The following is a 25,792-nucleotide window of genomic DNA, read 5'->3' on the forward strand; positions in this document are numbered from 1 at the left end:
TGGAATTGAATTTAATTCATCTGCTCAAAATTGGTTTTATCACCCTTTATCGTTGTGTTCAAGATTAACTCACGAGAACAGGACGTTGAAGCGTAGTGTGGGTGATAACCCAGATGCGGCGGAGAAGCTGGAGTTGCTGAGGGTGGATCTGGAGGATGAGCAGAGGCGCAGGGCAGACATGGAGAGCGAGAACAGGTCTGTCTGCTGGGAGGGGGGCAGGTCTATCTCCCACTGGGAAAATCGAACAGTAGATCTCCATATATTCAAAGTATCAACACTGAAAAGACAATTCTTCTTGTTGACTTCAATGTTTGTTAAACTATCAACACTAAAGACAATAATTAATCTTGTTGAGTTGATAAAACGATTAGTTTTGGAAAATCAACCTATCTGTTTTACAGCTGGACCGCTGTAAAACCGACAAGTTGGGTTTCCAAAGCAAAACATATTGACTCAACAAGATTAACTGTTTTTTGAGTGTTAATAGTTAGAAAATACAGAGGTCTAGTGTTCGATTCCCGCAGTCGGGCAGATGACTTTGTGATTATTTTATTTGTACAAGTAAGGTTGTAAAGCAATCGGCTTGATTTAAACTCATTGCAGCTCATTTTAAAATCGAGCCGAGCATGGTAAGGGCGCTTGTTAATTTTTTGGGGAATACAAAAGTAAATAAACGAAAAGTTTCTTTTAGCCAAGGTTAGCTAGGGATATCGGGTTTTCAGCTGTACTTAAACTAATGCGTTGAACTTGTTTACACATGCGAAGCGAAGTGTATTATTACGAAGATTTTTTTCTAACCTAAGTCGCAAATAAAAATGCTCATTTGGTACCACTTCTGGTATATTTCAATTTAATCATATTTAAGCATAAAGATTTTAATGGCATATGTTGCTGCTTTATGTTTGGCTAGTGTTAGGTCCTGTTTAAAAAAATATGTATTATGAAAATCTATGGGATTTTCTGTTTTTCGTTTTTTTTTGTGACGCTTTGGAAAATTTTTGCACTTTTCGCAGAAATTTCAATTTTTCTCAAAAACTACTGTACTGATTTTCAAAAAAGATACCAATGGAAAAACCGGCTACCCTTCTATGTGCCTGCATTTGTGGCTAGTCTCTTTGCATTTTACCTCACGTTCTACGGCCTTCGAAAGTTACAGTAGGTAGAGTTTTGGCCTATCTGTTTGGAATTTTTTTCTCAAATGATGAATGCACGAAACTGAGATGAAGGTTTCAATCCAAATACCAAATTATGAGAATCTCCTTTCTCAAGCGGCTATTCCCTAAATTCGGTAGAAAAAAGTTATGGCCTCAAACAAGCCCATTTTTTTGACATTTTGGTAAACTATACTGCTAAATCGGAGACAAAGGGCTTAAAGGAATAAAATCCAGTTATGTGAATGTTACCTGCACAAGCGGCTATGCACTACGTTTTGAAGTAAATATGGCTTTAGAAAATGTCCAGTTTTTGAAGTTTTGCCCGTTTTTTGGAAAGTTTTCAAAAACTAACCGGCTGATTCTGAGGTTGATTAGTCATTAAATCCTTCATGGTGCATCGATTTTTTCCCCGTATAATCTGTTTACCTTGTTTTTTTTTTGTAGAAAAGCTGATATGACCTCTGTTAAAATTTTAAACATTTTTGTTTAGAAGTTTCTTCACTAATCTTAAGAAAACTACTAAATAAATCTGATATTAAGGGTTCAATCTATAAAATCTGGGTGTGGAAATCTACAATCTAAAAATCAGGGGGTGTGGAAATCTACAATCTAACAATCAGGGTGTGAAAAGCAGAGGCTGTTCCCATGCTTTAGTAGAGAAAAATTTATGAATTTAGGAAAAGTCAATTTTGTGAATTCCTGATTGGTTTTTGAAATATTTTTCACTTTTTTTTCGAAAACTACCCAGCCAAATCTGAGATAAAGACTTCAATTGAAAGAGCGAGTAGTATTTTTTTCTTTAAATAATCCGTTATTTCCATAATTAAGCAGAGAATTAAGAAATACTAGGTTTTAGCGTTAAGTCTATTTTAATTTTTGAAAATTACACATTTTGGTGGCAGTACAATATTTGATTTAAAATATTAGAACAGGTAGATCAATCAATAGCCTGGCCAAAAGTTTATTTCCAAGCGACTGTGACGAGGACGTGAGATTCCTAATCAACAAGTCGGATATTAAAATCCGGAACATTTAAATAGTTTTATTATTCGATCGAATTTTTGCTGCATAACATTGGCAGTTTGATAGAAACTGTAGTAAAATTACAAGCGGTCGTGGAGAAGGTGTGATTTTCCTTTCTTCACTTTTTTTTGCCTGTTTAGAGCTCTTTTTTTTCCTCGCTTGTGTTTGGGAAGCGCAGCTTCGCCTCTGTGTAAATAATTGAAAGGATTTGGTTTTCAAAAGTGCCTACCAGCTGCTGAAGCTGCTCTAAATATCTATCTAGAGTATTGGAGATGGTGTGATAGTTTTGTTTTGTGAAATGTAGACTGTCGAACAAGAAAGTGATGGAACTTGAGAGCAGAGTTGAGGAACTGCAGACGTTGTTGAACTCCTCGAACTCTGCCAGCGACTCTTCATCTCAACAGCTTACCGAACTCAGACACAAACTGCACGAATACATGTGAGTAGTGGTTTAATTATTACCAGTAGTGGCAGGCGAAAATCAAGTGAATAGTACTTTCCACAGCGCAGTCACGAAGTTAAGAAATCAATGTTCCCAGCGGAATAAAAATTTACTTAATAATCTAGTTTTCTCAAATTGGGTTTGGTTTATTACAGTGTATTAGTACGAACCTTCTTTTTCTTCCAACCTAAGTCGCAAATATTGGTGCGGCACCCCAATAATGGTGGTGCACCTTTACAGCTTTTGATAGCATGTGCTTGAACATTCGAATAGTTATAAATAACCCAGTTGATGCACTTTTAATCATCAATTGCACCGAAAAAAGCTTAGTTTCAAACAACATCACAATAATAAAAACTCGATTTCAGAAACTTTCTAGCTCAATATGTCTAGCAATTTTTTGAAATGCATAGTTTATACATAATATGGCTTTGTGCTTTGCAGTTTTTTTACCTTCAAAATTAGTGTGGATGCCCGAAGTTTGTTATATTCCAAATTATTAATTGCAAAATTGAGTCTATTTGTATTTGGTGCTGAATCGCATTGGAAATTTGTTAGCATATATAGCTGCTTTAATCGTGACTAGTTTTTCTCGGTTGTTAAGCTTGAGTGGCTGAGGGGATCGTGCGTGAGACTCAAAATCTCTTGATTGCAGTAGGTCGCAGATTCGAATCCTACTTGTAGCCGAGTTTTTGCCAATTCGAAGCTTATTTCTACATTTTCGTATTCAACTTGATAGAGCTGCTTTTTGGTCGTGTTCTCGCAATTGTTTGCCAAGCGCAGCTTCGACTCTGCGTCTAAAACGTGCCAATCATAAATTGTTCTTAAAATTGAAAGAGCGTTAAGGCAATATATTTTTTATTTTGAAAGTATATTTTTTGTTTCTTTGCGCTCGTTAAGCATTGACTCTTTTCCAACTGCATGTTGGTTGTTTTAACTTTGATTTTCTGAATTGTTTTTCTAAGGTAAGGGGACACTTGATAAAGATTCAAGAACTAGTTTTTTATAACTGGAATTCAAAAATATAGAAAAAATTCGAGCTTTTCTGTTTTTGTGAGGTCTTTCTATTTCTGCCTCGTTTCGGTTCTGAGGTGGAGTGGTTTCGGGTAGCTGGCTGATTGACAACATTTCATTTCATTCGGAAAATAACCGTAATTTTCAGAAATTACAAATCAACAAAAAGAAACGAACTGCCATAAATTTTGGTATTTAAAGCAGAATTCAAGGTCATGAAATACGCAAAAAGAAAACATTCATATATCAATTTTAAAACTGCGCCTGAAAAACTTGTAAACTTTTTTTTCGACCTTTCAGTTTTTTAAATTTTTTCACACACTGTTCTTCGTTCAATAGAAATTTCATTAGTTACGACTTTGGTTTTTTTGCTATGAATTCTAGCGAGAACACTTTTTACAACAGTATTTTTTCGACTAGGTTGTACCAAGTGTGTTGTCAAGTTGTCGCTTGCGATGTTTTGCTTCGCTTCTGTGTACATCTTTACTTGATGGCTGTATTTGATGGTTGATTAATAACAAACAGACATCTTCTTAATGTAGGGACAAGACGAGACTGATAGAGAGCGAGAGTGAGAAGAGGAAGTTGCAGCTGCACTCGAGTGAGACTAAACTGAAGGACAGCGAGGACAAACTAAAGAGTGTGAGGGACTTACTGTCCAAGAAGGAAAACGACATGCGACTCATGGAAGAAAGGCAAGTCAAGTGGACACTCTTGCAATTTTTTAAAGACTTTTGTGTATGGGAAATGGCCAATGTGAGAGATATTGAGCTCTTTAAGGAGAACCCCTTGATGTGTATCGTTAGACTTCCTTGCATCGTTGTATTGTAATACAGATCTGTTTTTATAGGTATAAGAAGTATTTAGAGAAGGCGAAGACTGTGATGACCGAGTTGGATCCGAGGAACAGGGCAGGGGTCACTCCCGAGATACAGACGATGAAGAATCAACTAACGGAGAAGGAAAAACAGATACAACAGCTGGAGGTATTTGTCAGTTATTTTTACACAAGCGAGCAGCTAGTGTTTTTGTAAGAGCCTTCTTTTTTTCTAACCTAACTCGCAAATATAAGTTTTCATTAGAAGTGTTCACTTGTGCTTTTTTGCTATAATCACGATCTGTATCATTGGAAATTTCTTAGCATCTGTTCTCGGCTTTATATGTGGGTAGTGTTTGGGATGGACTAAGTGTCCGTGGCAGAGTGGTTAGAGCGTGAGACTAAGTTTCTAAGTCGTGGGTTCGAGTCCGAGACGTCGCCGAATTCTATGCTAATTTTTTTTTCTTATTTAGAGCTGCTTTTTGTCGTGTTCTCGCTTGTGTTTGCGAAGTGCAGCTTCGGCTTAGTGTAATAAATAGTCTACACGCTCACAAACTGGACCACCCTACCCCTTCAGCATCACAGAGTCCCCAGAATAGTTCTACATCTTAAACATTAGTTATTGCTTCAAATCAAATCTGTGTGATCACCTTGAAGTCAGTGTGTTCATATGTGAACCCCTCTATATTCGGTGTTGTTTTGTTGGTTAGAAGGAGCGGGACAAGAGTAAGACTGTGCGAGACCAGGAGGAGAGACTCCTAGTCTCTGCCTGGTACAATCTCGTAAGTACATCTCTGATAATGCTTGTAGTAAAAACACAAGTTACTGCTTGCTAATCATGTCATGCATGTTGCTTAATCTCTATAGCTGTAGATCAAAACGTTATGAAGCACCTGTGATGTTTTTTATCAATATTTTTGGCGATCAAAGAGAATAAACTATCATTTTGTCTCTATACGGGTTTGAAGATGCCTAAATTGGGCTCAATAGCTGTATTTTTACTCGTAGAAGAAAATTGAAAGGCTTGGTAATTTTAATTGTTTTTTAAAACATGGTGTTTTTGTGCTCCGAGTTTTGTTCATTTTTGAGATTTCAACCGAATAAGAAAGCATGACGAGTGGAAGACAGTTGCTCTCTGCAAAATGGTAACTTCCCAACTGCCATAATTCCCAAATGACATAAAAATGGAAACTTTTCCCAAATGGCATAAATTTCAAGTTTTCATTGTAATTTAAACGTTTTCTATCAATTTCTAATTCTAACATTTTGTCAGGAACGAAAGCATGTGAACAAGATTTGGAATTAATTGCTTCCAAACAAATTTAAGCAACAGATTTGTCTTATGCTTCTTGCTTTTGATAAAAAGTTCTACAAGTTTTTCACGATAAAATGTCAATCAACATTTGAATTGACAATTTGACTAATTTTCTCACATTTTTCACGAAAAAATTGTTCTCGATTTTTCCAAAGCAACTGATGCATGAAATTTATGCCATTTGGGAAATTCATTTTTATGCCATTTTGGAATTATGCCATTTGAGACGTAATCTGCAAAACTATTACACTGCAATAGTGTTATTGCTGTGTCTAAGTCGATGTTAAGTTGCATGCTAGAACTGTTGACTTGAGACAAATGGTTACGGGTTCCTTTCATCATCCTATCACAGCTTGGCGACGCTATCAGTGCGGTCAGTTCAAGGCATGATCTATCAGTACCTTCAATGACACCAAATCAAGATATGTACAAATTTTTTTTGCCCCACTTATTCAAGAACTGTGAATGTCACGAAAAACTTGATTGACTTCTAATTTCGAAAGTGGAATTTAATTATTGAATTTCTCAGCGAAATAATCATTTTACATATTCATCCAGTTTTGTCAAATTGGGTTAGTTTTATCAACAAAGTGTTAATCATAAGGCCTTCTATAATTCATAAGAGCTTCAAAGCCATCTATTTCTTTCTTTAAATTCGAAAGTTGAGATGTTTTTTTTTTAAATTAAATCCGTGTTTTTGTTCTGTTTACTGACATTTAGATTTAGAGTTTATTCGAAAAATTTGGTTATGAGATGTTTTCTTGTATAAGTAGCTCCGTGATTAAAGGTTCAATCGAAACAACATCCTGAGGAAATCTTCCCCGTGGAAGAAGGTACGCTTTATTTCGTAGAAAAACGATTGACTTAGGAAAAGCCAAGTTTTTGAGGTTTTGGTAGTTTTTTTGGAAAGTTTTTTCCCAAACACCGCCCCGACAATTGTGAGATTAATGATTCAATTGAAGAACAATTTGTAGAGCTCTTCTCTGCATAAACTGTTGCACCTTATTGTTTCGTAGAAAATAATCAGGGCTTAAAAAAGTCTATTTTCCGAAATTTTGAGTTTTTTGAAATTTTTCTTTTCTTGAAATCTACCCTGCCAAAACTGATATTGAGTTCCATTGAAAGAAATGGAAGAAGGCTCTCCCCTACATGAGCGACTTATATATTTTAGTAAAAACCACTATGGTTATGGGTTAAGGCGAATTTTTAAATATATGCTTTACATCCTTTGTCAGTACAACATATTCGGTAATAAGCTCAAAGAAAGAGGCTCAACATGTGTTCAACTAGATATCTTCTATTATAGACCAAACTTCTAATACCAAAAAGGAAGTTTAATTGTTAGATTTGCCGGCGAAATAAAAGTTTTAACCTTTTTTTTCCAGTTTTGTCAAATTTGGTTAATTTTATCGAAAAAATGCCTATCATAAATTGTTCTAGTAATTCAAAGAGCTTAAAGGCCGTCTTTTTTTCTTGTAAATTCGAAAGTTGAGGTTTTTCAAAAAAAATTGTCAGTATTTTTTTTCTGTTTACTTGCGTTCATTGACTCTTTTCCAATGTTCTGTTGGTTATGTCTTTTTTTCTGTTTCATTGACTTTTTTTACCACTGACTCTTTTGGCTATATTTCGTTGACTCTTTTGGCAATGTTTGATTGTAATGTAAAATGTGTTCAGAAAAGAAAAAAGCTCAGTGCCTAGAATTCTCTTTTTTCGGTGCGATTATTTTTAGCCTAATTTTTAGCCTCTTTTTAGCCTAATTGTTGTGATAAACTTATTAAATAGTTTGAGGTAATGAATGATAATCAATCTATCTGCGATGATGATCTTATTTTTGACCAAGTTGACCTTTGCGAACGAGAAGAAACAAATGAATTATTGGGGAAAATACAAGGACTATCGGAAGATCCAAAATTGCTTGAAGTAATTACACGGTTAGTCAATATAGTAGTCAAGCAAAGCAAAGAGATCAAAAACTTGAAGGCGGATCAATCGGAATTTGAGAAAAGGATCATACAAAATCAGAACGATGTATCCGAAAGAGTAGTAGATCTTGAGAAGTACTCTCGTAAGTTATGCCTGACTTTCTCCAACATTGATATCACAGCAGACACAATGGGCGATATCCTGCAAATTATGAGTAACATCATGTCGATTAATATTCCCAGACATAATATTGCCTCCTGTCATCCTTCGAAACCTGGAACAAATGCGCCTTTAATTGTGAAATTCATATATCATGCGGATCGTGACGTTGTTTGGAGGCGCAGATCATGGTTGAAAAATTTCCGGAACAATAAAGGACAACCAGTGTTTATCGAAGAATGCTTATCCCCTCGCGACAGCAATTCGATCAGAAGCGATAGCCAATCATATCCCATCTTATATTAGCAAACAAGTTGTGTATGCCAATAACCCTAGCAATTCACATCCTAACCCCGTAAAAGTGAAAACCAAAGCCGAATTGCATGCAATAACTGGAACATTAACTGAAACCAGAAAGCCGAAAGAGTCCAATCAATTAAATTGGGCCGATGATGTTATAGAAACGCCAAAACTGTCAACTTCCAATGACGAAGCAAAAGCGAATAATCCTATGCGACGATCCGTAAAAAAGCGAAAGATAAATCTTTCTCCCCTTGAGGAGAAGGAAGAAACTCAATCGATTGCAAGTGAAATTGTAAATGCAATTGTTCCTCATATACTTTCAGCCTTAAAGCCAACTACCCCAGCCCTTAATTACAATGTCTTGCCAACACCAGGCACAATGTCAGAAGGTGCTTTTCGCGTCGAACAGTCAACTGGTACCTAACCATAATTCTGTGTCATCCAATTTATCTGATGCTAATAATGATTTCTCAGTTCTGCATTTGAATACCATGTCACTAAAACCGCTTTTTGAAAAATTGGAAGCACTTATACTAAGTATTGAGTCACCACCAGATATAATTTGCTTAAGTGAAACTTGGCTTAATGATAATGATAACTCTAAAGGATATCTTGTTAATGGACATTATGATTTTTTTGTAAAAAACCGCACTAATGTAAGGGGAGGAGGGGTTATGATCCAAGTTAAGGAAAACGTGAAGATACTCAGGCAACTGGAAACACCATTTGAAAAATCGATCTTTGCTGAGGTCGAGAAAAACTTTTTTCGGTTGAAAATAGGTGTTGTTTACAACCCACCTAGAACAAACAAATTGCAGTTCGTTAATCAGCTTGAAGATTTCTTGGAAATGAATAATTCAACATCGGAAAAGGTCCTCATATGTGGAGATTTTAACATCAATACGCTACTGGACAATCAGCTTTCAACTAGCTACATAAATAGCATCATTTCTAATGGGTTCGAAATTTTTGGTATAGAACCGACTCGCGTATCAGCAACATCATGTACATGTATCGACCACTTTATCTATAAGAATTTATCGGATGCTAGAACGAAAGTCATGCAGTATGAAGAAATTGCTCATCATTATCCGATCCTAATCATCTGGCCAGTAAAACAAATTTCTTCAGATTCTATATACACTTTTAGAGATACCAATTTTCTAAAATACAAATCAAAGCCGAGTTTTTTTCTCAAAGATTTAAAACTATCATTCGAAGCGAATGAAAATGGGATTCAACTAATGGAAGATCCCGAGCAAGCCTTTGACAGCTTTCAATCTATCTTTGAAAAAGTGTTAAACCGATATGCGCCAATCAAGAAAATTAACCCTAGCAAGAAACCACATCCACCATGGTTCTACAACGCGTTAAAAAATCTTAGAACAAAGAGGAACAAAGCCCACAAAAACTGGAAAAAAACACTGAGAATAGTACTTTAATGAATATTTTTACTGATCTAAGAAAAAAATTCGAACAAGCGGTCAAAATGAATAAACGAAAATTTTATTGGAATAAATTTTAGAATTGTATTGGTGACTCAAGACAAACATATAAATTACTTAATGAGCTAAATGGAAAATCTATATCTCGTTTTAAAGTGCCCATTCTTGAATCATGCCAAAAACTAAATGATAATCCAACTGAAAAAGATGTAGCAAATAGATTCAATGATTTTTTCATCAACATTGGTGAAAACTTGAAAACAGATATTCCAAATGTATCTCCACCTCCAGTACCTAAATTAATTTGGTCAATGTTTCTATACAGAACAACGCCATCAGAAATCAACGATATTATTTGTCAATTAGACAACAAATCAACATCCGGGGATGACTATATTAGCAATCAAATAGTGAAAGCATCTAAAAACGTTACTTCCCCATTTCTATCGTTTCTAGTCAACCTTTCTTTTGAAAAAGGCATATTTCGTTCTGCTTTGCGTAAAGCAAAAGTAATTCCTGTTCATAAAGACAATTCCCGATTAGATGAAAATAATTACCGGCCAATCTCTTTACTTATTGTATGGAGCAAGGTATACGAAAGAACAATGTATAATCGAATCTACGCATACATGGAAAAATTCGCTTTGTTGTATAGCAAGAAATTTGGGTTCAGATCAAAACATAGTACAATAGAAGCAGTTGTTGAGCTAACTGAAAAAATAAGACTTAAAAACTCGTTTAAGGAGGCTTATAGTTTTTTCCTTGATTAAGAAAAGCTTTTGATACTCTTGATCATGAAATACTTCTGACGAAACTTGATGCATATGGCATTAGAGGCAATTGCTTAAAATGGTTTAGGTCCTACCTCAACGATCGTCAACAACGAGTTGAAGTAAATGGTGTTTCTTCAGATTGGAAAAAAATAAAAATGCGGCGTCCCTCAAGGATCGATTTTAGGACCATTGCTTTTCCTTATATACATTAATGATTTGCCCGTGACATGTAAAACAGCAGAAGTAATCTTATTTGCAGATGACACCAACAAAACTGCTATAGGCTGCCAGATTATAGATATTTGAGATGATCTTCGTCATCTTGACCATTTGTTACATGGAAATAAGCTAATTATAAATAATGATAAGACAATACAAATGAACATAAAAAGTGCTTCCAATTCAAATTTCACACTTAATTGCTCAGAGGTGATTAATAAACTTGTTTGTAAATATCTAGGTTTATATATTGACTTTAAATTATCATTTCGAAGTCATATCGATTCGGTGAAAATGAGACTCGGAAAACAATGCGGGATTTTATCGAAACTAAGACATTATGCACCACGAAACCAATTGCTTGAATACTATAGACGTAATGTGGTTCCTATCATTCAATACGGAATTTTGATATACGGTTGTTGTAGCTACAGTTCACTTGAATGTTTATTTCTACTGCAAAAGAAAATTCTTAAATTCATCTATTTTCGAAAGCGTAGCGATAGTTCTCGTGATATTTTTCTAGAGAATAAATTCTTATCGGTGTTTGAAATTCATGTTTACGAACTACTCAAGTTCGTGCTTCGTGCTGTCACAAAGTCTCTCTCTCAAAGTTTTTTAAGCAATCTGTTCTCCTTTGAAAAGAAAACAAGGGCCACGAGACTGTCGAAAACAAAACTATTAGCTGAACCCATATGTAAGAAAAAAATCGATCGGTTTTCCGTTCGATATCCTGCTACCAAGCTTTTCAACCTTCTCTCAGCGCAAAAGTTAATCCCCGAGGATATTGAAAGATATTCGAAAACAGAATTAGTAACATTTTATCATACATTTAAAACTGTATTTTTAGTGCAAAATGAAGAGTTAATCGATTACATATTCAAATTATAAAAAGAAAAAATTTATTGAACACGTGGTTACATGCTGACGGGGTTGTATTTTAGGGTTGAGGTTCTAACGCTAAAATTTGACCTTCCAGAAACTCTTAGCTTAGGAGATATGGACGATTTGACGATTTTTAAAAAAAATACTCAAAAACTTAGAAAAAAAATCTAATTCGATTAAATTTTCAAATTATAAATAGAAAATGTATTGAACCCGTAGTTGCATGCTAAATTTGTGTATCTTAAGGTTGAGGTTCTAACGCTAAAAGTTGACCTAACAGAAACTCCTAGCTTAGGAGATATGGACGATTATGATATAAAAAAAAATTCAAAAAAAATCTAATTTAAAATTTTTATTTCTTTTCTTTTTTACCGGCGGTTGCCTGCTTACGTAGGTATAATATAGGCTTCTGATTAGAATTACAATACTTGACCGTCCAAATGCTCGTAGCTTAGGAGATATGGACGATTTTACGATTTAAAAAAAATTCAAAAAAAAATCTAAATTTATGTTTTCTTTTCTTTTTACCGGCGGTTGCCTGCTAACGAAGGTATAATATAGGCTTCGGATTAAAATGACAATACTTGACCGTCCAAATGCTCGTAGCTTAGGAGATATGGATGAAATTACAAGTTTTCAACAAATTCAAAAAAAAACGTTTAAAAAAAATCTTTTCCTGATAGTGAAAGAAGCATGCATAGCTAGGGTAGGCGTTTGTGTGCCATATGGCATATGGCCCCGTTGTCTATCCTCTCCGAGTCTCATTTTAATAATTACTTATAACGATGAATTGCCAAATTTATGTAATGAATGACCGGAGAAATTTATTCTTTCTTTCTTTCTTATTATCAGTACCGTCAGTGTCTGTGATTTTCGAGATATCGTAGCCAACCTGAATCATTATCAATTTTTTCCTGCTTCCTGTGGAAATGCGTTCAGTGTTAAAACCTTCCTCTAAGTAAAATTTTAGTTCAGCCGCATTAACAAGTAACTTTGTTTTTAAGGAGGGCAACTATTGTTTTTTATGTGTTGTTGCATGCTTTCTATTATATGAATACCAAAAAAAATGTTTAAATGGGCTGCTTTTGGCTGTTTATTGTTTCTAGGAGAAAAATTTCAATTTTAGGGCATACAGCTGCACAGACAAAGCGTTGATAACCGTCTGGCCAATTCAGCAGTGGGAGGACAGCACCAACACGGGAACAGCCACTCCTCATCATCGGGAATAAACAACAACAACAACAACTCTCAGAGTTTCCTGAGTAAACACAGAGGCCGCAGTGCAGTAAATAACACAAACAGTAGCAGTGGTAGACCCCCAATGATGAGTTATGTGTCGGCCAATGCAGCCCCAATGACTCACGGCAATTTGAACAGTTTCCAGACCAATTCAAGGTTTGTCATTTGTTCGAATTAAAACGCTAAGAAGGCAATCACGATTTAAATAATGCTTCCATAAGGTTTTTTTAATGATTATAAACTATTTTGATTGGTTTCCAATTTTGTGCCATTCGGACAATCTGTCAAGAGAATTGTCTGTTAAAGAGTCAAAGGAAATATTTAGTTTAAGCTATTCAAATGAACATGAATAAGTTTTAACAGATGAAAAATATCTCAAATTTATTTATTTATTACTTCCTGCTTTTGTCTTTGTGTTGATTTGGTGCAAGTTGAATAATGTGACTAAATATTCAAGGCTATTTAGACGGTAAGTGTTGAAAAATCTATGTCGCTTTTTCTAAATCTCAAAGTCAAAGAAAAAACTTAATCACCTTTAGTAAGTCATTTGGATTCGGCAACTAAATCAAGAGACTTCTACAGGAAGTTATGAACAGTTTATGCGTCGCAGTCATAAAGATCAACAGCAAAACAGCGTTTAAATCAGCTTTGGATTAAATATTCCAGGTGAAGTAATTTGTCAAAATTTTTGCGAAATGTATTAACATAGTGTTGTCAGAAGGGTCAAAGATACATCCGTTTGGTTGCGTTTTTTCCTCTTATACTTTATCTAATATTCGCCAATTTAAGATCTTGAAACATGGTAGAAAAGTCAGCGCTTGAAATTTTTGCAAATTTCTGATACATCTGTAAGGGTTAGCTATTTAGTATATTATCTACCTGGAAAGCAGGTGAGCTTTGGTTCGAATCCCGAGTTCCGCTTATCTTTTTGAATTCTTTAGTTTTTTTAAATTGCTATTCATCTTTGTTTTTCAAATCATAATTTGAAGCTTATCATGGCCAATGTGGATGTAAATACTGCATGCTGTTTCAGCTAGACTGATGGAAATGCTTGAATGATGGAGTCTCTCCTTATCACAACTCATTGCATGACATTGCTCCGAAATGATACTGTTGTGATGTGCGCTTTTTCTGCAATTACCACTTCGCTTATCCAATCAAAGCGAAGCAATAAAATAAAACTCACCTCTTCACCTTAGAACAATAATCAAACAAAGAAGCTTCTATGTCGTATTGTGCTATGCTTGCGTCTTTCCACTTATTCCGCTCAAAAGTTCAAAATACAGACAGTTTCAAGAATGCTCGGAAAAACAGAAAACGATCGCATCTGATTGGTTAATGAAATAGATAATCAAAATTGTGATTATTGTTTTCGTTACTGATGATCAAGTTCTTTTATGCGGAGTAAGTGAACAGACTTTTATGCTTCATTGTACTGTGGTAGTGATGCAAAGCATGTATACTCAGTGGAGTAACAAAACTCCAAAAATTTATCTAGAAACTAATAAAGTAATTTTACTTACTAATGTGTGGCAATAATGATTGTTTTGCTCAAATACTTACAGCGTTTTCCATAACATAATCTATAGTTTTCTTGTTTGGATGGAAATTTTGCCTAGATTAAAACTATGGTAACTTGCATGATTGCTTCATTGCAAGTTATGGAAAATTCAAACCATTTTAACTAAGTTTGTAAAAATGTGTTTGCCGATTAATTGTTTTGCGTGCAAGCTTAAGTAAACTAAACATATCATTTGTGTTTGAAATGCAAATATAAGAAAACCTCATTTTATATTCAATTATTTTATTTATTTGTGAAAATAGAATTTAGGTAAAACGATTAATGTGTCCTTTTGTAAAATTCAAGTTTTATGTTCTCAAACAGTTTAAGAAGCAATGAACGTAGTGAAGGCCAGAGGTGGAATCGGGCCTAAGTTTTGCGGCGCGAACCCGTTGCTTAAAAAAGGCTGGCCTGAAAGTTTTACGACAAAAAACTTCCTCCGGAAATTTTCTTTTTTTTTTACACAAAAAACCATTTCATTTGAACAACTGAATTAAAAATTTATTTTATGTTTTCTAGTAATCGAGAGGTCGCAGGATTGATTCCCGTGGTATGTCCATTTTTTGTAGCTAGATTGCAATAATTTTTAAGTTAAACTTTTTCCTACTGATTGCGCTTAGGACCGAAAATGGCCCGAAATATATATATTTTATGAAAGAAACTGTTTTTATGAACTTTTTCGTATACCAGTTAAAATGCGTCCGCTCTATAAATTGAGGCGTGTCAGTTGGTAATTTTTTTTTCAACTTGAATGGTAATGATCATGGGTCATAATTAGCTTGCGTCACTTCAGAAATTTTGTAGACTCAAAGTTTTACTCATTCAGTTTTTTTGCCAGTAGCGTTATCAGTAATATTTTTGCTTGTGTATGCGAAGTACAGCTTCGCCTTTGTGTAAAAGAAAGGAAAACTCAAGTATCGAACAGCTAAATTGTAACAGTCATGAAAAACGTGAGCGGTTTTTGGTTGATTTCGATAGTGGATTTTAATTTTTACAGCGGAATGAAAACATTGCCGATTGATCCAGTTAGATCGAATTGAATTAATTTTTATCGGACATCTGTCAATCATAATTTTTTTAGGAAATGCAAAGAGCTTTAGGGCTATATATTTCCGTTAAAAATCGAAATTTGAAGTTTTTTCTAAAAGATGAGTTTCCTTTAAAAGTTTTTTTTTGTGTTTACTTATTCACTCTTTGCCAACTGTATCTTGGCAAGTTTGTCCATAAGAATAACAGCGTAGTACAATTCGACAAAGTTCAAAAGATAGGTCATCGACATTTCTTTTTTTTGGAAGAATTTCGTAGGTTCTGGTTAACTGGACATAATTTTGTTCAAATTTACTTAACTTGCAGTATAGTTGCAAACATGAAAATAAAATGTTGGAAGGTGATTAAATTCGCTTCGAAAGCGTAAATATACCAGATTCGAATCAAAATTTAAGCGTAAAACGTTTAAAAGCGGTTTCAATGTCGCCTAGAACCTTTTTTTGTGGTTCATGCTCATTTTGTTTGCGATTTGTTTTGATTTCTTTTCAAATTAAATGCTACCATGAAAAAAACTACGCTCTCCAACATGAAAAGAGCAACTGTTGCGAAAAACTCAACTTTCACAATTTGAATTCAAATAGAGTTTCCCAGAAAAATTCGTATAGATCCGTTTGTCTCTAAATGGGATTCTCGAAAACACTATATGTTTCAATCATGGTTTATTTTGAAAAAGTTGAAGGCAATGAGTTTTTTCTAAAGATCGAAAGCTGAAAAATTTACTTACATTTTTTATCATGAGTTGAATGACACTGTTTCCTTGTTGAATGACTCTTTACCAGCTGTTTATTTATATGCTTGCAAACTTTTTGAGGGCATGAGTTCGTATTTCAAAAGAACTCGAAAGAGCATGTGATAGCATGCTCTTTTTTTACCGCGTTCTCGTTTTCGAAAGCGCGAAACATTACTCAACCAGGGAAAGATTAAAACTGCTAATACTCGAAACAAAAAAATCTATAGGGGCGACTGCTTTTTCGAAAAATTATATTCTGAATTCTCAGCGGAATAGACAGACCAACTATCAAACCAAGTTTTCAAAAAATGTCGATCAGAAAATGGCAAAGTTACGCTTGCGATTAGCAAGCGTTATCAAATATGAATGTAGACTTTTTTGTCGAGCTAACAACTAAATTAACAAAATCAGTTGAATCACTTCTGAACTTCCGCTGACATGCTCAATTTCATGAAATTTCAAAAGCAGCTGAAATGCCTAATTTCATGAAAATTCAAATTCAACGACTGGAGGGGTACTAGTTACTACAAGATAGTTTCAGGGGGGTCGACTTTTTTAAAAGTTTTTCTAAACAAAATCAGTTTTTTCCGACTCAACTGGTGTCTGCTCGAATTTTGTCGGCCTTGTTGCCTCTTCGTAGGTTTTGTTCAGTTGCTAATGTGAATTTAAAATGTCTTCCTTGGCATAGGTGCCTAGAATTCCTGTTTGATAAAATAGGTTTATGAAAATGGATGTGATTGGGTTTGTTAATTTACTTTTTTTGAGACGCTTTGGAAACTTTTATCCCTTTTTAAAAAAAGTACTTTTTTTCTCGAACTCTTCAACCGATTTTCAAAAAAGGGGTATATATAAAAATACCGTTTACATCATTGTGTGCCTGCATACTCCTCTGGTCTTTTTTGCTTTACCCTGTTGTCTACAGCCTTCGAAAAAGTTTGTGGGGACTAATCGACCAATAATTCAACAACTAACCTACCAAATTTGAGATTTATTTGTCAATGAGTTGTGCTGATTTGGAAAGCTCCCCTCTATAAGCGGTTACGCACAAATTGTTTTCGCACATAAAATTATGTCCTGGCAATAGTGAAATTTTGATTTTTTGACAGTTTTTTGAGTCTTTTTGTTTTACTCGGAAACAAACCTCCCAAACCTGCGTTAGCGCCACTTTACAAAATAAATTATCGTCCTCGGAGAGTCATTTTTAATAATTTTTCGAGCGCTTTTTCTTAATTTCATGAATTTTACCAAAAAATGCCCTCATTTATGGGATTTTGGGTTCAATCCAAAGAAAATTTGTGGGAAGCCGCTTCTTTGCATACCTGATTTCGCCCAAATTTTTTGACACAAAAAATAATGGTCCTCAGACAAGTCAAAGTTTTGATTTAGGACCGTTTTGTGAAATTTTTTGACTGTTCTCATGAACTACGCTGCCAAACCTGGATTTTTAGGTCCAATCGAACTTATAGATTAGGTGAATTTCTCCTGCATAAGCTGCCATGCCCAACTTTTCTAAAACAAAAAACTATGATGCTCGGAAATGTCAACTATCTGATTTGTTGACCGTTTTTTTTTTTACTGTTTCCATGAAATACGCTGCCAAACCTGTAATTTTAGGTCGAATCGAAATTATAGATTAGGTAAATTTCTTCTGCATAAGCTGCCAAGCCCAATTTTTCTAAAAAAAAACCAAGATGCTCGGAAATGTCAACTATCTAATTTTTTGACCCGTTTTTGGACTTTTCTCTGTAACTACCCTGCCAAATCTGATATAGGTTTAATCGCCACTACTGGTTGTTGGAAGCTTACCTTTTTAATTTGCTAAGCCCAGTTATGTTTACGAAAAAAGTAATGGCCCGCAAACAAGTGAATGTTTTGAAACTTTGACCGTTTTTCGGAAGTTTTTTTACTTTACTCAAAATATATTTTGCAAATTCGAGGGTTAAGTATTCAATCAAGAAACCCGACTTTGGGAATCTTCTCTATTTTAACGGCCACGACCTTGCAGAAAGAAGTTATGAATTGCGGAAGGTAAAGTTTTTCAACTTAGAAACTTTTTTAATTTAAAAAAAAACTACCTTATCAAATCTGAGATGAAAAGGTCAAGGGAAAGAAGCAATTGCGCGAGTTTTTCCTGCAAAAGTGACTACTCCTTATTTTTTGAGAAAAAAAATATTATATCTTTGGAAAAAATTGAAAATCTCAAAAATTTTCACTCTCTTATTTTAGCAGAGAAACAACTAAGGTTTTGGGCAAAGTCCAGATTTTGAAATAACGCGTTTCGTCCCGAATCAGTATAAAAAAGTTCTAAAATTATCAAAGACGTTAGTCCAGTTTCAGCTGGGTCCTAGGTGTCCTTCATCGAGGTATAAGTAAAAAAATGAAAAACGTTGAAACTTCTTATCTCTTTTATGATTGTTGTATCGCAAGTGGTGCGAAGCTCCGCTTCGCCTTCGTGTAATCAAAAGAGCTGCAATTATTTCTGTTATTTAATTTTTTCTAGAGGCTCCACAGTTGAAATAAATGAGATTTTTTCATTTATCATTTCAGTTATTTTTCTGCAAATGTCAGTTGGGCAGGTTTAATTTTCAGTGTGTAAAGTAAGGAAATTTACTCCCTTCAAGAAATGTTGATGAAAGCAATCTGAGCTGTCTGCTTACACAGTCTGAATGGTGAGGAAACTTGAGCTTGCGATTAATTTTCAAAGATGAAAAACTACGTATTGATACATTTTTTTTCTTCAAATTGGATTAATTTTAATTAAAAAAAACTATATCTTTGTGCTGATATATATTTTCCTCTATCAAACTCTACGTTTCTTGTCCATAAGCTTGTATACATTTTGTCAACTGGCTGTTTGCTATGCTTATGTACATCGTTTAATTGTAGTGATTACTGTTTTCAATTTGTTGGGATCGTTGCGTTGCAGAAACTTTAACCTAAATTTGAAACTAATAGAAACAGTTTTAATAACTTAAATATACCGTATCAAGAGAAAAAGCTTGCTGAGCAAGTAGCACAGAAAGATCCGTCATCATAATTAAGAAAAAAGTAAAGGAAAGAAGAACTTTTTTCTTCGTAAGAAATTGTATCGTTATTTGTGCATGATTCGATGAGAGAAAGGAAGAAACATAGTGAAAGCTTGTAATTTCACTAAAACAGTCATTTTTCACTTCAGTTTTTTCAAAAAAAAAATCAAAACAACTGCGGGGAAAAAATTCAATAAGTGTTCCAGATTGTGCTATCATAACACCTAAAGTAGTCTAAGAAATAGCAAACATAGCTCTAAATTCGACTGGAAAAAAAAAATCCGTTAAATCAACCGCAGTTTCGGTTTTTTTTTCTACTTTCAGAACTTTTGAAGGAAGGCTATTTATGAACTTCATCCTTTACAACTTTACTATTTTTAGCTGACTTAATTTTTCAGTATTTTATTTACTCTTTTTCCCATTCACTATCGTGTAGCGCTATGTTTTTTGCATCGCAAATGTTGCGAAGCTCTGCTTCGCCTCTGTCTTAAGATATTTGTTTTCGCCTTTCAAATTATTGTCTGAAATGCCTCTCAGGAATGCGAGTTTAATTTTGTAATTGAACTCGTAAATATCCTTTTCGGTAGCCATATTGAACCAAGTGAACAATTTCCCCCTGAAATAATTTAGGGAGGAGATAAATAACTTGGTTTAAAATAATGTTTTTCAGCCTATGATGTTTGAGCCGAGTATATGCAAGCCTTACAGCTTCAATTGCATTTATATTTAGGGCGAGATTGTTCACTTGGTCTATTCAGGGATGGTTTTGTCAAAAACTATCGGATTTGTCAAAAAAGAAAATGACTTCTGAAAAGAAAAATTCCTAATTTATTTTGAAGACGATAATCACGTCAACGATAATCACGTCAACGATAATCACTCACGTTTGCGATTAGAAAGCGTAATTAAGTCGGAACATGGAACTTTTTCGGTAAGGCGAGGATATAACGTCCATGTCTGGAACGACAAAGGTCCACCAGTACCTTTTTAAACGAACTTCAAAATTGTCGGACTATCGTTTGTCTGGTTTTGTCGGTGTTAGTTGCCAGGGTGCTGACTTTACACTTGTGACTTAAGCAGTTTTCACTAAACTCGTAAAGACTTCTGATGTAATCGTAAAATGGTGTACGTAATCAGGTACCGTGAAATTTTTCTGAAATTTTTTGTTGAAATACAATCCAGGGACGTTTTTTTGAAGTTTTTGTTTTGAAAACAATGATAGGAGCGATCAATGTACTCTTTTTGAATTTATTACATTGATCGGATTGCAAAAATTTGAAAAAGTAAATACGATTCAAGTTTTTTCTGTAAATGATTCCTTCACATGTGGCGAGTTGTAAAATGAGCTTTTATGAATCAAAGTTGTGTTAAAGAATGGCGCGCTCGTGACTTCTCTTGAAATACTTCAAAGATTTTGAAAAATATGAAATATGTCTCAGTTATTTTTAGTTTTTTTACCTGAACACTTGCATGTTTTTGAATCGCAAGTGGCGAAAAGCGAGAGCTTCACCTCTCTGTAAAAAATATGGCAGCCATTCCTTATTAAGGGAAAACCAAAAAAACAATGCAGATAAACTCTTTGATGTAGGATTTTAACTGACTCTACTCTTCAATTCAAACTTTTCTGCTGATTGTCAGCTATGTGACGGAGCAACAATGGATTCAAGCGCAGCAAATGTTGCCTAATTCCAGTCATGACACGACTCCAAATGACGCCTCTAACCACCCATTCGCCAACCAATCAGATCATTTCCACAGCAACGCCGCAGAGTTTGTTCACATGGGCGGCCAGTCGGCAGGTCAGAAGAAATTTAAATTAATATTAAGGGAAATGATGGTAAATTGGCCAAGGTCTCCGCCTCTCTGTCGAAGGTTGGTGATTCGAGACTCAGCCGCTGTGGTGTACGTCAAAACACATCTTACAAGTCTTGGTTTTAATTAGCAGGTCAGAACGCAGTGGCTTCCCATGGACAAATCGACCCCTCGATTTACCCGCAGTTCTACATGCAGTTCGAGAATTCCCAAGGAGGATTCGACAGTTCCCGACCTTCTTCCGTACCCTACCCTTCCTGGTCATCAGAAAACAACTCGGTATCAATGGGTTCCTCTTACGGTTAGTAACTTCATCTTTATAATCTGCAACATCATCAAGCCTTGTCCCAGCTTTCTGTAATATCGAGGAATTAAGTTTATCTAGAGTCTTGTAAAACATTTTTTACAACTCTGTCAGAAACGTTTTTTTTTTCAAACACGTGCAAATGCTGAGATAAAATGTCACAAAAGCAGCATTGATATTGCAACTTTGTTCATATTACTTACAAAATTGAGCGATCGAAAATCCGAAAAAAAATTCAATCTTTTTTTGAAAAAAGTTTTTTTTCGGATTTTCGATTGCTCAATTTCCGTTTTTTTTTCAATAATTGCCATCTGAAAAAAAATGGACTTTTTTCATGCATGAAATTGAATTTTTCTCTAGGTTTTATTTTGAGATATCCATTTCCCATTTGTGGTTGCAGACCCTAAAAATTTTCTAAAGGCGCTTTTGGCGTTAATATATACTAATATTGATGGGGTAGCGCGCGCCGAAAAAACGCATTTTTTTCAAAATTTTTCAAAAAGTGCCTAAAAACGACTTTTTCAACCTGCTGTTTATTCAAAATTATGCCTGCGGCGTAGAAATTTTGGTTTTGGCCAAAACAGGGACTTTTTAGTGCTTTGGCAGAGCTTGGAAAATTAATTTGGTCCTAAAAAAAGTTCGAAAAAATTCAAAAATTGTCATAGTCACTATTTTTCATTTTTCTCTCAAAAAAGTGGTCACCCTGGGCGTACTGTTACTTGTTATTTACCAATAGGGATTCTGAATAGAGAATTTTGTTTTCTTTCCTGATTATAATGATTTCGATATATTTTGAGTCTGCTTATGCAGCCTATTTTGCGTCCTTCAATTGGCATAAGTTAAGAATTGTTTACAAAATAGATCAGGATGTTTGTGATGTAAAAGTTGTAAGGGTTATAAAGGTTGTGATGCAAGTTCTAAATGAGCTCCAATTTTTTTGTGACAACAATTTTTGACATGTTTTAATTTTTTTTGCTTTGTATGCATCTTCCCAAGAGATTTCGGCTTAACAGCTGTTCCTGGAATGATACTAACAGCTAATTATTGCTGGTGGTTGTGTTTGCCGACTGTCTTCATGAATTTGAATTTATAATTTTAACAAAAGAATATCAATTTTTTTTTCGAATATGTTTTTTGACTTAGTGATTAACAATCGATGAACGTAGTTCAGACTCCTATATAATTCTTGATGATTTTTTTCAGGAAAAGATTTAAAATGCTCTTGTAACGAAAGAAGTGCAGTCAAACTTATAAACGCACATATGATTGCTATAAGGTATATGTGGACTTTTTGAGTTTAATTCAAATTCATTTGCTAGAAGGTAGGCAAAATGCACTCTCCAATTATGAAACCTGAAAAAGCGCAAAAAAACGTGATTCTTTTCTAGTTTTGAAAGTGGAATTTAATTTTTGATTTTCCCAATAATCCAGTCTTCTCAAATTGAAATAATTTTATCAAAAAAGTGCTAAAATGAGTTGTTCTTGAAGTTCAAAGAACTTTAAGGCCATTTATTTGTGTGTTTGAGATTCGAAAGTTGAAGTTTTTTCAAAAACCAATTCTATTTTTTTGTTTATTTGCGATCGCTTTTCCAACTGTCTGTTGGCGATGTTTTCTTTTGTCGTTTTCTAGTTGCTAGCTTGCAATCCAGGTTCCGTTTTACCTGTTTGTTAATTGCCCAGCTAATGTTTAAGTGTCAATCAACGATTTATTTATCAGGTCGTGTTGATTTTGCTCCAGGAATAAGACCGAGACGTTTTTCTCGCTCAAGTTTGTTTTGCGGTTGCCTTTTAATTTCTTTTCAATTTCAATTCAAATTACTTGAGAAAGATAATACCAATCACGGTCTCCAATAACGAAAGAGCAAATGGCACTAAAAAGTGCACTATTAAATATTAATGAACAGAGTGAAAGCACCTATATAGGTCGTGTTGAATTTTTATTTTTTTTTCAGGATTTTTTTTTCATGTTGTTCACCTTCAGATTTGATCTTTTGCGTTTTTAGTTGGGGTAGTTTTCAAGATTTAAGGTGATGCAATCTTTTAGACGTCGATTTATTTTCGCTGTCTTTTGAGTTAGTTGTCATTTTTACAATTATGTTCGCTAAATTTAGTCTTTTTAGTTTTGCTAACTATTGAAACCCTTAATGTTTAAACCTTAAACGTAATCAACTAATAGATATTAATGACTAGCACTTGAAATAGGCTACTAATCCACACTAAAAATGGGAACTTTAACTTCGGGTGTGATTATTTTTTTCTTCTTTTTTGTCGCCTTGCAAACATTAGTTATATGGAGTTGAGAATTTTAAGGTCCTTAAATCTTGATTCAATCAAAATTCAAAACCTTGAAAGACATTTTCTGTATCGAAAAAAAAAACGGGTGGTATTTTTTCAGTCAAACTTTATAGCGAATAAAGCGAGCCATTGGAGCAAAAGTTATTTTATTAAGCTATGAAAAATAAATTCATAGCTTTGGAAATTCAATTTTTGAAGCTTCAATCAGCGCTTTTCTCAACACGAAAAGTTCAAAAACTATGGAAATTACAAAGAACGTTTTTCAAAAATCAATACTTTTTAACCGATTTATTTTGTTCTGCATGACAAATGATTGTCCGCGGATTGCTCTCAAAGTATAATAGCGTGTAATAGCACAAGTTTAATATCAGTACAATTGCATGGAAAAAGATTCACCTGGAATCAAAACCTATAAGCCTGAAAAAATAGAAAACAATCAACCAGTAACTCAATGTCTCCTTTCATTTCCTTTTTGTTTGTGCATGCTTTATAAAGGACCATTGCGGGATCAAGTTTGGATCTAAAATCATCGGTGCAAGCAGGCTTCAAAATGCATGAACACAATTTTGATCATCAAATATGTTCAGAAGCAACTACGGGAATGTTCTTTGGTCCAAACTCAAACAGCGACTACACCAACCCGAGCTACTACAGCGAAAAGCAATCGACTCCTAATTTTTTGAACAACGATATCGACTTTCCGACACTGACGAGGAAAAATCAGAACTCGGGTAAGAGTAAGGGCACTAATTCGAATCGTAACAGTTTCAATTTGAGGAGGGACGACAATACTGCCTCGCCTGTAAACAGCGATCCTTACAACAACAGCAACAATGTGAAGTCTTCATCGCCCATTCCGCCCCACAAAAGAAGACCCGCCAGTTTTGCAAACGTGACCAAAAACACTGAGAGATGAAACTGACCTTGAGTGTTGGTGTTAGGTGCTTTCTATACGAGTTCTGGTTCTATGTTGATTGGGCTTAGTTGGTACCAGTATCTTTTCTACCTACTGTAATGAGGTCTTCGTCTACTTACGATAAAGATTTTTGTTAGAATACAATGTCATGAATTTTCCGGGGTATTGTAGGTTCTTGCGATATGTTTTTCGTAATATTAGTTCAAAGTAACGCCACGAGCGCTGTTGCTTGAATATCTTTCTGGATATTTTGGTCCAAATTTAGGATTCAATCTAGCCTCTTGTCCTAATCAGATACTGATACAATGTACAGCTGGCGTACAATGTTTCGAAGTTAATCTAAATAAATTTGAAACCTATTTTTTGCATACTCAGCTGCTCGATTATACATTTGAAACCTAGTTTCAAACATTCTCATCATTTAGAAACCATTTTGACGTAACTTTAGATCCACTAATGATTCAGCCTTCAAATCTCGTGCTCATTCAAATTTCAACGTCACTGAAATTTATAGTTGTAAAAACCTTACTTTTTCTTTAAAATTGAGTTGATATACATATTAATATCCAGACTTAGATATCTGATTCAGGATAGCAAGATTGTGCATACTTGAACTTAACGTCTTATATATGGCAATTTACTTCATAGTTTAGGTGCTTCCCTTTTAAGATCATTAAATTCGCTCTTCAAAAAGCCGGGCCTGGCTCCTGTTTGTTTGCTCAGAATCATGTTTTTGCACGAATATTCGAAATTGCGCAAGTTAATGTTTATTTCTGTTTATGGTTAATTGGGCTTATTTAGACGTTTGCAAATGTTGTTGTTGAAACCATTTGCTAGTTAGTTTTTTTCGTTGCTTCATTTCATCATTATACTTTCACTGGTTTTGACTTCTTCGTAACTCTTCCATTTGTTCATTAAAAGGGTGCAATTATTCAAACGCTTGATTTTGTTTACTTTAATAACCAAACGGACTGATGTAATATGGTGTTTAAATTTAACAGCACGAGTAATTCAAAATTATCACAGACATTTTTGACCCAAAACCGAAAGCAACAAAAAGTGTTCCCATAATCCAATGTTATTTAGCAACTCAAACTGAGTCCTTTCGTCTTAATCGGGAAGTTAATCTATTTCAGATTCTAAAATAAGCTTCAAGTTTAGTTAGGAAATAAATCAAAGCAGCTCATAATATCATAAAAGTAGCCCAAAATTGATTAACTTGACCTTAATAGTTATATGTAATCACGAATTGGAATGCCGAAGAGCCGTCATGAATTGTCAGATACATCCAAATAAAGCTTTCTTTGAAATAATTGGTCACGAGGAAAGTTCGTTGAGTATTCCAGATTCAGTCTTTTGCCCGCTAAGGCGTGGTTGTTTTGCTGCTAAA

General features: G+C 34.5%; 1 protein-coding gene across 6 annotated transcripts in view; it reads left to right on the top strand.

Moving 5' to 3' along the window:
* Window positions 1-25,429, top strand: part of LOC134854597 (protein Hook homolog 3-like) — a 377,820-nt gene extending 352,391 nt beyond the window's left edge. The window contains exons 14-22 of one of the 6 annotated variants that reach the window (XM_063870925.1): window positions 64-195; window positions 2,482-2,616; window positions 4,176-4,328; window positions 4,484-4,619; window positions 5,161-5,232; window positions 12,599-12,867; window positions 20,714-20,874; window positions 21,018-21,188; window positions 24,074-25,429. In XM_063870925.1, coding sequence (XP_063726995.1) covers window positions 64-195; window positions 2,482-2,616; window positions 4,176-4,328; window positions 4,484-4,619; window positions 5,161-5,232; window positions 12,599-12,867; window positions 20,714-20,874; window positions 21,018-21,188; window positions 24,074-24,402 — 1,558 coding nt within the window. In that variant the 3' untranslated portion in view covers window positions 24,403-25,429. Of the gene's footprint in view, window positions 1-63; window positions 196-2,481; window positions 2,617-4,175; window positions 4,329-4,483; window positions 4,620-5,160; window positions 5,233-12,598; window positions 12,868-13,744; window positions 14,028-20,713; window positions 20,875-21,017; window positions 21,189-23,981 lie in introns of those variants that run through there. The other 5 variants (XM_063870926.1, XM_063870928.1, XM_063870927.1 and 2 more) reach the window with 5 other exon arrangements.
* Window positions 25,430-25,792: the final 363 nt, after the last annotated feature.

Source organism: Symsagittifera roscoffensis, chromosome 9 (assembly GCF_963678635.1).
Source record: "Symsagittifera roscoffensis chromosome 9, txSymRosc1.1, whole genome shotgun sequence".
NCBI classification, from domain to species: Eukaryota; Metazoa; Xenacoelomorpha; order Acoela; family Convolutidae; genus Symsagittifera; species Symsagittifera roscoffensis.